General features: G+C 55.4%; 1 protein-coding gene across 2 annotated transcripts in view; it reads left to right on the top strand.

Moving 5' to 3' along the window:
* The window catches only part of NRF1 (nuclear respiratory factor 1), a 43,432-nt gene that overhangs the window by 23,698 nt on the left and 7,439 nt on the right, over positions 1-12,295 (top strand). Inside the window, exon 11 of one of the 2 annotated variants that reach the window (XM_050325042.1) lies at positions 336-485. The exons of the other annotated variant lie outside the window; for it this stretch is intronic. Within the exon in view, the coding sequence (XP_050180999.1) occupies positions 336-485 (150 nt within the window). The remainder of the gene's footprint in view (positions 1-335; positions 486-12,295) is intronic. 2 annotated transcript variants of the gene reach the window in all.

Here is a 12,295-nt window from a genome sequence, read left to right as displayed (position 1 = left end):
AGCTGTCAGGTGGAAACCTGTCCCCACCCTCGGCTGCGCAGATGGGAGACGGGGAATCCTCCTCCTGGCAGGCCTGCAGCGTGGATCCCGATCCCACACGGCTCTGGGAGGGCTGTTTACAGTTGGAAACACGTCCAGGAGGGGAAGGCAGGCGTCAGGATCCCGTTCTCCTGACTTTGGGCTGCCTCAGGATAGGGACACGGAGCCTCTGGGAGCTGGTGGTTCTGTACAGGAGGAAAATAATCATAAATTGAGGGGGGAGGCTGAGAGGCTGCAAATGTCGGGTTTGTAAAAGCACTGTTTTCTGATTTTCCTGTTGGATCTCCTTTTTTTAGGGAAAGTGGAGCCAAATGAGTCGCTAGCAGCTTGGCAAAGTGCAGATCAGCTTGCTTGCATCGAGGAGGACAGGAAGGGAAGAGTCAAGCTTGTTATAGGGCCTTCCTGGTGGGAACAGAATTTTTTAATGAAGGTTTACCCTGAAACAGGTAGGATTTATTCCCAATGTGAAGGAAAGGTGAGGAAAATCAGTTTGGCAGATGTGTTTCAGAGGAGAGGGAAGGAGAGATGCTGGCAGCCAACAAGGAAAGCTGAAAGGCATGAGTGGGGAATTCCTGGATTCACTGAGCAGCTCCAGGAACAGGGAGAGGTGTTTCCTAGAGGACAAACTGCTGTGCAGAAATGCATCATTACCAGCAACGGGGCCTTGATGGACTCTAAAATACCTTGGCATAAGCCTCAGTTATGAGCTTAGCCTGTGTCAAGTCTGGGTCTGTTCTCCCAGGGAACAAGGGACAGGACCAGAGGAAACGGCCCCAAATTGCACCAGGGGAGGTCCAGGTTGGATATCAGGGAAAATTTCTCCATGGAAAGGGTCATCAGGCACTGGAAGGGGCTGCAGGGGTGGAGTCCCCCATCCCTGGAGGGATTTCCAAGCCATGTGGATGTGCCACTTGGGGACACGGGTCAGTGGTGGCCTTGGCAGTGCTGGGGATGGTTGGACTTGATCTGTAAATTGTTTTCTGACCCTGATGATCCCAGGATTTCAGCACGCTCGTCGTACCCCATAAAGAGGGGGCACCTGGCTGCCCCTCACCCCTGTGTCCTTCTCCCTGCCAGCTCTGTGTGTGCTGGCACTGTGGCACACTCCAGTGCCAGCAGGCAGGCCTTTCCCAGCGGGACAAGAGCCCAGACATTCCCTCCCCGGAGCCAGGGCTGCTCCACTGGCCCTGACGCTCCCAGCAGGGCCGATTCCCGATTCCCACCGGGGCCGATTCCCGCTGGGACCAATTCCCACCGGCTCTGGCCCAGCCCCGGTGGCTTGTGCTGCTGTGCTGCCTGATGGCTGGGCACCAATCCTGGGCTGTCCCTGTGCCTTGGAGCAGTCCCTGTGACTCAGAGCTGTCCCTCTGAGGGGCTGTGCGGGCTGTCCCTGTGCCTCAGGGCTGTCCCTGTGGCTCGGGGCTGTCCCTGTGCCTCAGGGCTGTCCCTGTGGCTTGGAGCTGTCCCTGTGGCTCGGAGCTGTCCCTGTGCCTCAGGGCTGTCCCTGTCTCTGGGGCTGTCCCTGTGACTCAGAGCTGTCCCTCTGAGGGGCTGTGCGGGCTGTCCCTGTGCCTCAGGGCTGTCCCTGTGGCTCGGGGCTGTCCCTGTGGCTCGGGGCTGTCCCTGTGGCTCGGGGCTGTCCCTGTGGCTCGGGGCTGTCACGGGCCCCGCGTGGCTTTGCCCGGCCTGATCCTGGGACTGGTGACGAGGTGGCTCCGCTGCAGATTAGGATTTGTCTGCCCACCAACCACGGCTAAAAATAGCGGCTCGGGGTGGCTGTTCCTGGGGATTCTTGGCTTTTGGGGCAGGAAAACCTCGTTTTAGTCACTTTATTTAGCCTGGGGGAGAGAAGGCTCCGGGGAGACCCTCTAGCAGCATTTCCAGCGTGTGAAGGGGGCTTGTGGGAGGCTGGAGAGGGGCCTTTCCCCAGGGCATGGAGTGACAGGACAAGGGGGAACAGCCTTGAGCTGAAGGAGGGCAGCCTTAGATGGGATATTAGGAAGAAATTCCCTGTGAGGGTGGGTAGGCCCAGGCACAGCTTGCCCAGAGAGGCTGTGTCTGCCCCTGGATCCCTGGAAGTGTCCAAGGCCAGGTTGGACAGGGCTTGGAGCAATCTGGGCTGGTGGAAGGTGTCAGGGCTGGAACTGGATCATCTTTAAGGCCCCTTCCAACCCAAACCAATCTGTGATTCGTGGAGACAAATATTTGGGTATGATATGAGTGTGTGACACCCACACTCTGGGTGTGCCACAGGCCCCTCTCCTCTTGGCGAAGGGGACGGTGCTGGAAGAGCACAAGGAGCCTCCCAGGGGATTTTTGCCCCTGTCCTGCATCCAGGTGTCACGTGGAGTCTCCAGGCTGCTCTTCAGCTGTGACACAAGGGCAGCAGCCCGGGGAGACACCAGGAGTGGCTCAGTCCTGGCTTGATCTGCTGCTGCCCCCAAAAGCCTCTGGCCTTTCCTTCCCTGCGGGTTCCCCAGAGGGATCTGCTCAGTTCCGGGCAGGGCGTCCCTGCCAAGCCCTTTGCTGCTTCAGCCCCTCCAGAATTCCTGCCAGCCCCGTTGCCTTCAGAGAGTTTGCATCCACAAATGAGCTGTGCCCTGTCTGGCACCACGTCCCTGACCTCAGAGCATCTCCAGCACCTCCCCTGCCCTCCCCGTGTCCCTCCCCTGCTGTCCCGAGGCAGCTGAGGCTCCCCAGCTGTCACAGCCGAAGCTGCCCCGGTTTAAGCACAGGCCATTTACCTTCCACGTGTCCTGAATTAGGGGGAATGGACAGGAGGGCTGGGCCTGTTTAAAAATTAAAGCTGATTACAAGGCATTAACATTACATTTAAAGGAATAGACAGCAGCCTCCTCTCTCCCTCAGCACAGTTGCAATATGTTCCCTTTTGTTCTGGGCTGGGAGAGGCAAGGGAGCAGGGTTTCTTCTTCATCCATCAATTTTAAAAGAGGAGCTGCCTGATGTCTGCTGCAGGACTCTGAAGCAGTTGTGGTCTGACTGTGCCTGGAGCAGTTCCCATCTCTGGGATCCCAACAGGAAGCCAAAGTCCTTTTGGCTGACCTTGAATTTCCCCTGGCACTGCTCATTGATCCATCCCCTGAGTTGTCATGTTGGGAAACTCCATATCTGAGGGACCCCTGTGTTTTAGAATTCACATGGTGACCCTTCATCACAAAACAGCCATAACTGGGTCTGGCTGGGAGCACCCTGAATGGAAGTGATGCTTTAGGAATTCCTGGGGGGTTAGGCTGGACTGGGAGCCTGTTTGTTCGGGTGAATTTGTGTGATACTTGGCCAGGTTTCTGCCCCTTCATCCCACAGTCCCCCATTAATCCACGTGGCTCCCGAAGGAGCTGCTCAGGGCAGGATGGGCACTGAGAAGAGGCCTTTGGGCAGGTGAAATAATGGATTTATAGTCACTGGATCTTGCTTTCCTTCCTTTCCAACAAGTCAGTGCTCCAGGGAGACCTGAGAGCCCCTTGCAGGGCCTAAAGGGGCTCCAGGAGAGCTGGAGAGGGACTGGGGACAAGGGATGGAGGGACAGGACACAGGGAATGGCTTCCCAGGGCCAGAGGGCAGGGACAGATGGGATATTGGGAAGGAATTGCTGGCTGGGATGGTGGGGAGGGGCTGGACTGGATTTCCCAGAGGAGCTGTGGCTGCCCCTGGATCCCTGGGAGTGTCCAAGACCAGGCTGGAGCAGTCTGGGCCAGTGGAAGGTGTCCCTACCCATGGCAGGGGTGGCACTGGATGGGCTTTAAGGTCCCTTCCCACTCAACCTATTCCAGGATTCTGTGACCTCTTAGTGAGACTTTTCATTCCACTTCTCCATCACCAAAGTTCACATTAAATTCTGGGTGTTTTTTCCAGTTTATGATGAGGAAATCTCCACCAACCTGGCTTAGAGAGCCCCATTCTGGGGCCCTGAGGGGCCTGGGGGTGTCAGGGCATGTGGTCCCTTGGTTACAGCAGCTTTTGGGGGTGTCTGCAAGAGGTGGGAATTTTAATCCTTGGACAAGCTTCTCCCTAAAAGAGCTGCAGTTGAACCCAGGCAGGAAAGGAATGGCAGGCAGGGTGGTCAGCAGGACAAACATTTCCTTGCTTGCTGCTGTTTCCAGTCCAGGAATCAGGATGGGAAGGGATAGAGGGATTTCTGGAGGGTGTCTGTGAGCGCTGATCCCAGGGGATCAGTGCCCTGGCCCCAGACTGGGATAGGGAAGTGCTCTCTGGGGAAGCTGCACATCTTCAGCCTGGGTTTATTGCCAGCCCTGGGCTTAGAGCAAAGGGCACAGGTGGAGGCAGAACCCAGCTCTGCCCAGCTCTCCTGAGCCAGAACCCAGCTCTGCCCAGCTCTGCCCAGCTCCACATCGCTCTCCTGAGCCAGAACCCAGCTCTGCCCAGCTCTGCCCACCTCTCCTGAGCCAGAACCCAGCTCTGCCCAGCTCTCCATCACTCTCCTGACCCACCACAGATGCTGCTGAGTGGTTTTTCCAGGCTTCCTCCTCCTCCATGCTTAACCCAGCCTGGATGAGAGCTCAACCAGCAGAGCTTCTCCATGGGGTACAGATAGGGTAGTGGAGCTCCTGGAAGGACCAAGGCTGGGGAAAGCAGCTTTTTCCTGGACATATCCATGCTGGAAGAGCTCAGTGTGGAGCTGAGCATTCAAACCCAGGGCTGTTGAACTGGGGGGGTGGAAGATTAGGCTGAGACTGAAAGCAGGCTCTGCTTTGCTGATCCTTTCTCGGTGCTCCAGGGATGGAGCTCACGTGGGATGGGCTCTGCCTGCAGTAACCACCCATTCCAAACTGTGTGCAGCACGTGGCAGCTCCCTGAGCCCACCTCTGGAAGAGTTCCCAGCTTACCCAAGGACACCTTCATGGTGCTGGCACAGCCTGTGCTGACCCTGCTCCTCCAGGCAGTCCCAAAGGACAGGTCCCAGCTCACTTTTCCTGGGAGCCGCTTCCCAAAGCGGAGCAACATTTGTGTCTCCAGGTTAGGGCATCGCTTCTTCAGCTGCTCCCACGTGCCCCCTCGCTGCCAGGGGGGAGGGTGGGGAGTGGTCCCTGCTGGGGGCAGCTGGAGCATCTTCCAGTGCCCGTTTTGCCCTGCTTAGGGAAGCAGCACCCCCTGGTCCCCAGCCGTGCTGTGCTGGGACCACAGGCAGAGCTGGGGGTGTCGGTGCTCCCTCCTACCTGTGATGGGACCACAGGCAGAGCTGGGGGTGTCAGTGCTCCCTCCTACCTGTGATGGGACCACAGGCAGAGCTGGGGGTGTCGGTGCTCCCTCCTACCTGTGATGGGACCACAGGCAGAGCTGGGGGTGTCGGTGCTCCCTCCTACCTGTGCTGGGCCCCTTTTGCCCCTTGAACCGTTCCAAGGGCTCTGGGAACCGAGGGAGCAGCCTGTGATTCCACTGAATCAGGGTAGATGGAGAGGGGCTCCCTAATCCCCCCTCCCTGCAGCCCCACGTGGGGCAGGGCTGGGCTGCAATCTGCTGTTTCATCACAGCAGGGCCCCGCTCTCTCTGTGCCCACGAGCTGGGCTGGGCCTGCCCACCCTCACTGGAGAGCTGTGGGAGATGGTGCCTGTTTGGAGTGGCTGGAGGCTCCTCTGCCCCCGGGGCAGTTTGGGAGCTCTGGGCCCTTAGTGGCTGTGGGTGGGTGGAGGGTGCAACCCGATCCAAATGGGAAGCTGGCTGGATTCCCAGCAAGCTGCTCTGGCTGGGGGAGGCATCCTAGGAAGTGAGATGGGCTTTGGGAACTCTCCCCCCACCCCCAGGCACCCACTGGAAGGAGAAACACCCTGTCTGGGAGTTGGGGCTTCCCCACCTCAGCTCCTCCGTGCTCTGAGGTTTTCTGCCTTTGCCCTCGTGTTTTAGGCCGAAGTTTCCTCCCTGTGGAGCTACCTGTGGTTTCTGTTCTCCCTCACGCCCTGCTGCCCTTTGGACTGGGCATTCCCACTTCCTGGACATCTCCAAACAGCTCAGGATTTGCTTCCCTTGCCTTAGAAAGTTCTCAGCCCCTCTTCCCAAGCTGCTTCTTCAGCAGGGTCTGCGCTCCTCAGTTCCTCTATTGCTTTTTCCAGAGGATCCCTCTGTGCCTGGATTTATCCTCTTTGCTGGATCTCCGGAGCAGGGGCTGATTTCAAAGTCTAAAAACACCCCCATCTGTCTGGTGCCCCTGGGGCACAGTGAAGAGCCCTGTGCTGCATCCTCGGGGCTGGAATGTTGTCCTGGGGCTGGAATGTTGTCCTTGCCAGCCAGCCCTGCTGAAAATGGCCGGGTTAATTCATTTCCCTCTGTGGCTCCACTGAACTTTCAGATTCCCAGGTGAAACTCCTTCCTCTTCAGCAGCCCTGCTGTTCATGTCTGGGGGTTTGGAGAGGACATTTCCTGCCAGGGGACTGACCTGGGTGTGGTTTGAGGTTGTGCAGGGGGTGCGGCTCCCCCTTGGTGTCCCTTGGCTGGTGGCACTGGGGCGGCCTTGTCCAGAACACTGGTGGGCACACGAGCAAGGGAAGGTCAATCTGGCACTGCAAGGATTTTTCCAGCTTCCAGCCCTTGGACTGGAGCCTGGGAAATGGGCAGCACGAGGTGGAACACTGGGATATCCCTCCTTGGTGAGCCCCAGCTGGGCAAAGGGCTGGAAGGTAAAGGCACCTCTCCCTGCCCTCTGGCGAGTCGGGATCGCTCTTCCCACTGCTGGGGGGTCCCTTGGGGAAGGAGCTGGCAGGGATGTGTTTGTCCCTGCAGGCCCCTGTCTCCCAGTGACCTTCTCAGCCCAGGGAGACAGCTTGGCTTTGCTGTAAAGCAGCTCATGTGACGGGGTAATCCGCAGCCAGGAAACAGCTGGGCAGGAGGATCCCGGGGAATCGCCCTATTTTCCCTGCTCTGCCCAGCCAGGCCGGAGCAGGAGGGTGGCTCCTGCTTCCTGGGAATGGCTGCTGTCAGTTTGGCTGCAGGAATCCACCAGCTGATGGCTTTGGAGCCACAGAAGCCAGGTCAGGAGCACCACACGTGCTTCCAGGAGGTGCTTCCCTGGAGCTGCCAGACAGGTTCCAGGAATTACAAAAAGCCGTTTCTCCTCAAGTGCTTTCCTCTGAATTTTTTCCTAAACCAGATGTGACATTTCTAAGCCTAAATTTGACTTTTTCTTTGCACCCTCCATACCTTTGGGCTTAATTTATTCCCTTACAGTTGTACAAATTCCCCTCTCAGCGACACGCTCAGGTGTCCCACCCCTTCTGCTCCAGGGACACTCCATGGACTCTCTGCCTTCCTATGGGAAGTTCAGGTGTGCCCTGGAGAGGACACAGACTCTGAGAAGGGAATGGCTGAGGGAGCACTGGCTTGGAATTGGCTTAAAATTAATCATGGTATTGTTATTCCCATACCTTACAGATCACAGAAAACTTATCATGCCTGGGGGTTTTCCTCCTGTTTGGCACAGATCCCTGAATTTCCCCAGGATTTTAACCTGCAGAACCTCCCAGGGGAAGGTCAGTGAGGGGGTTTTGGTGCTGCCAAGTGCAAGGGGCTGATGACAGATTCAAACAGGCAGTGGCAGCCCCAGATCCAGGTTCCTGCACCCCACGGGCAGCAGTGATGTCCCTCAGGTCCCTGCAGGATCGAGGTGCCTTTGATCAGGTGGGCAGAGGTTGTAGCCACGGAATGCCAGGGTTTCTGTCCCAGAAACCCCCAGCAGTGTGTCTGGGGCTGCACTACCCTGTCCAGCCACTGAGACAATCCCTTATTCTGTGCAAGCACGGCCTTCCAGAGGGACCATCTGCTGTCCCTGGCCTGGGACGGATCTGGATGTGAGGCCTTGAAGTGAAAGGCTCTCTGCTATTCCCCTGAGCCAGCTGATCTCTTCCCTTCCATCCCTTCCCATCAGGAAGGGAAAATACCCCAGCTTTGTTCTCCCAAGCATTAGGGGACTTTAATTGGCGTGTGCAGGGTGGGACTGCTGTGTGTCTGTGGAGAACAGGGAGCTAATGGAAGTGCAGTTTTATTGCTGGCAGCAAGATGGGAGCTGCAGCTCCTTTGAAGTGCCAGGGATCAGCAGCCTGGGGGGGTTGTGTTCGATCCCAGCCCTCGGGGAGTTTGGAAGTGGTTGTTTCCTGCTGCTCCAATGGATGTGCCACTGCAACCTTGGCCAAATCTGCCCTGAGGTTCCTGCTGTGTCTTCCTTGCCAAAACAAAAAGGTCTGGGTTGCACTTCCCAGTAGGAGTTGAGTGTTGAGAGGTTTGGAGTGCTGTGGGAGGTGAACAAGGCTGGGATTTGGCTGGGTTTGGGGGTCTTTGTGTCAGAGCTGGGCTCTGGCACTGGTAGATCTGCGGTCAGAGCCAGGGCGTTCCCACAGCCTGAGGATCATGGAATCACAGCCAGGGAATTCCCACAGCCAGCAAGTGCAGCTCTGGCCTGAGGATCATGGAATCAGAGAATCACAGATGATCCTCTCCAGCCATCACAGCTCCTCTCCTCTCCCTCTCAGGAAGCCCTTCCAGCCTGTTCTGCCCTGCCCTGGGAAGCGACAGGAAAAGCTGCTGCACAAACAGCCCCTTGACTGTCCTCATGAATTTTATCCACGTGGACCCACGTGCCACAAGTCTCCCTCCCACAGGGACAAAACACCTGGAAGAGCCCTGCTTAGGGCAGACGAGCTCATTCCTCCCCCTGCCCCATCCCGGCCTTCTCCTGGCATTCCAAGGGTCTCCCACCCACCCGGCTCGGGCCCTGCCCTGCTCAGATCCTGGGCCTGCAGCCCCCAGCCCAGGGTCCAAACTTCTTCCTCTTGAGCAGCAGCTGGGCAGAGCTGAGAGGGGAGGAACCTGCCAGAGGAGCAGCATCCCAGGAACGAGTGTTCCCAGGAGAGAGAGAGGGGTGGGAACCCATCCCAGCTACCAGGCAGTGGGAGATGGGGCGAGCAAACAGCAGGAATGTGGAGCGTAAAAGCCTGCTCTTGGCAGAGCCTGGGACACATTTCCACTGTGAGGTGTTGCTGAGGATGGGGCAGGTCCTGCAGGTGCCACACAGGCCCCTTGTCCCGTGAAAGACCCCAGAGCTCCGTGACGCCGATGCCGTGACAGGTCCGTGTGGCAGGGATGCTCTCAGAGCTGCATTTGGAGGATGTGCTTTGAGGAGGAGGGCAAAAGGACCCTCTGGGGCTGTGGGATAAAGGTGACTCACCTGCTGGTGGCTGGAGCAGCACCCAGTGCGTGGGGAGGCTCGGGCACACACACCAGAGCTGCAGCTTTCCGTGCCTGCAGGGGAAAGCTTGGAGCGCCTTCCCAAGGGATCCTCCTGCTCCAGAAGCTGTGCTGGGAATTCAGCACCTCTGGTGGGTTAAGAATTCCCTGGAGAAGAGGCACCAACGGGACACTGGGGGAAGAGAGCCCGTGGGTTGGTGTGAATGTGCCCTGTGTTGTAGTTCCTGCGGAACGAGGCAGGAAAACGCTGGGAAAATGGCTTTTAGCTGGAGCCAGGGCCTATCTGGTTACGGATTGCCTTCCTGCAGGACAATGCCTGCTTTATCTCCGTGTGCTGAGAGCTCTGGAGTGCCTGGTAATGTCCCTGTTCACAGGGGATCCATCAGCTCCGCACCAGCTGAAACTCCACCGGATCCCGGAGCCCTGAAATCCATGGAGCTCCTGCCAGGGCCTGGATTTCAGGAGCTTTCCAGCCTCGTGCTCACAGGATACAGGGAGATCCCACTCGGGCAGCTTTTCATTCGTCTCTCATCCCTCTACCCCAGGAATTATGGAGAGTTTTACTGGAAGTGGCCCGAGCTGCTCCATGGGGGATTCTACTCCTCTCGTTTCTGGGCCAATTAAGTAATTCATTTAAATATATGTAAAATACAGCACAAATATCTTATCCTCACCTCCCACTTCACCTGCTGTTTGCACACACAGTGCTCTGTGCAGTCAGGAACCTCTCAGTTACTCTGCCTGATGTTGGGGTGTTCCCCACGTGTGCTCACGGAACTTTGGAATTCCCCCGAGAGGGTGGATTTGCTCTGAATACATTAATTACCCCACTTAACCCCCTCCCTCCCCCAGCTGCAGTATTTGCCCTTTTCTCAGCCTTTTCCACGTTTTATTGTCAGGCATCCTAACAGCAGACTGTTCAGGTTGCAAGTGGAGCCTGGCAGAGTGTCCCTCAGGTGAGTGGATTTTTGTGCTGGCAGTTTGGAATGCTGGGATTCAGCTGGTGGTGCTCTTGTCACCCTCAGGTTCCTCACCACGTGGTGCTTCTTGGGGTTAAAGGGGCTTTATCTACCTTCTATATCTCTATATCTGTTTTTTCTGCTGTGCCTGGGCACGGTTTGGGGTGGGAATGCAGAGCCTTTGGGGTGTGCTGATGTCCCACAGCCCGGCAGGGGTCACAGCACAGGAGGGTAGGAAGATCCAAGAGTTTGTGTCTGTCCTTCCCTGACCTGAAGGGCCACAGACACACCTTTTATCCTTAGAGACATCCGTCTCTAATTCCCTTTCCACGCTTTCTGGTGATCTCCAGGGATACCCAGAGTGTTGTTCCTGCAGAAGCTCTGCCTGCCTCTCCAAAATTTCAGTGCTTGATAATAATTCCTTGCTTTCAAATGGACTTTTGCCATGTAAGTGGTGCAACACTCGGGCAGTTCCCTGCCCTCCTTCCCCCCTTCAGTTAAACTCCACAGAAAATACAGGGGAGTCAGGATTTTTGGAAATGCATGACAGGGATCCTCATCAGCTGGTTGTTCAGAATCTGTCAGGTTTAACCCTTGATTTTTGAGAGGAGGAGCAAACTCATTTATTCTCAGGTGTTTCTTATCCCTAATTCCTGAGGAGCTGGGCATGGACAAGCCCCGTCTGCTCCATCATTTTTATTGCCAGGGAATGGACTGTGAGGGAAGCCAGACCCTCACAGTGGGGCAGGGCTTGGGGTGTTGCTGCTCTCCCTCTATTTTTGTCGGCGTTTCCTGCGTGGACGATGGAGCGGGATGGGCTGGTAATCCTCTCAGGTGTGCCCCGTGCCCCAGAGCAAAGCCAGCTCATCACGGGGGCTTAGGGGGGTTATCCACTAAGCTCCCAGCCCTGGAGTCCAGGGACGAGCTCCTCTCCACAGGTAGGCACACCCCTGCCTTGGGAGGAGATGATTCCCTGTCTGTGTCACATGGCAGGTCGGGCCGTCCCCTCCAGCATCGGAGACTCCAGGAAATCAGGAATTCCAGTCTTGTGTTTTGGTCTCAAAGTGCTGCAACTTAAAAAGAACCACACACCCCCACACCCCAAAAAAAAAAAATCCCTAAACACAAAAAAATCCCCATGGAAATCAGAAATTCCAGTCCCATGTAACTCAAAAGAACTAAAAAAAAAAAAAAAAACACAAAAAACACCAAACAAACAAAACAAAAAACAAACAAACAAACAAAAACAACTCTAAATACAAAAAAAACCCTCCTGGAAATCAGGAATTCCAGCCCCATTCAACTTAAAACATCAAAAAACAAACAAACAAACAAACAAAAAAAAACCACCAACAACAACCAAAAAAAACCCTCTTCTGGAAATCAGAAATTCCAGCCCTATGTAACTTAAAAAGAACTCCAGAAAAAAATCCCTAAATACAAAAAATAACCCTTCTGGAAATCAGGAATTCCGGCCCCATGTAACTTAAAAAGAACTCAAAAAAATCTCTAAAAAAAAAAAAAAAAAAAAAACCAAAAAAACCAGCCTCCTGGAAATCAGAAACTCCAGCCCCATGTAACTTTAAAAGAACTCAAAAAAGAAATCCTAAATACAAAAAACCCTTCTGGAAATCAGAAATCCCAGCCCCATGAAACTTAAAAAGAACTCAAAAAAAAAAAAATCCCTAAATACAAAAAAACCCCTCCTGGAAATCAGGAACCCCAGCCCTGTGTTTTGGTCTCAAAGTGCTGCAACTTAAAAAGAACTCAAAAAAAAAAAAAAATCCCTCAACACCCAAAACAAACCTCAAAAACTCAAAAAAGATCTGGAAGAAATAAGGGAGATTCAGGCAAAGATATTGCAGATCTTGGCTGAGCTTTGACCCTGGCAGGGAGGAAGGAAACGGGAATGGTGGGATGAGCTGCCCTCTCCCAGCTGGAGAAGGGAGCTTGGTCTCCAGCTGACATTTGGAGAGAGATAAAATCCAGGCATCCAAAATGAGAGGGAAAAGCTCATTGTGAGAGATCCAGAGGAGCCAAGGAATCACCCCCGGGATCCCTGAGGCTGGAAAAGCCCTCCCAGCCCA

The sequence above is a fragment of the Myiozetetes cayanensis genome, unplaced genomic scaffold (assembly GCF_022539395.1).
Source record: "Myiozetetes cayanensis isolate MyiCay16 unplaced genomic scaffold, myiCay2020 scf3, whole genome shotgun sequence".
Classification (NCBI taxonomy): domain Eukaryota; kingdom Metazoa; phylum Chordata; class Aves; order Passeriformes; family Tyrannidae; genus Myiozetetes; species Myiozetetes cayanensis.
The sequence above is the reverse complement of the archived record's forward strand: the minus strand, read 5'-3'. Positions and strand labels throughout refer to the sequence as shown.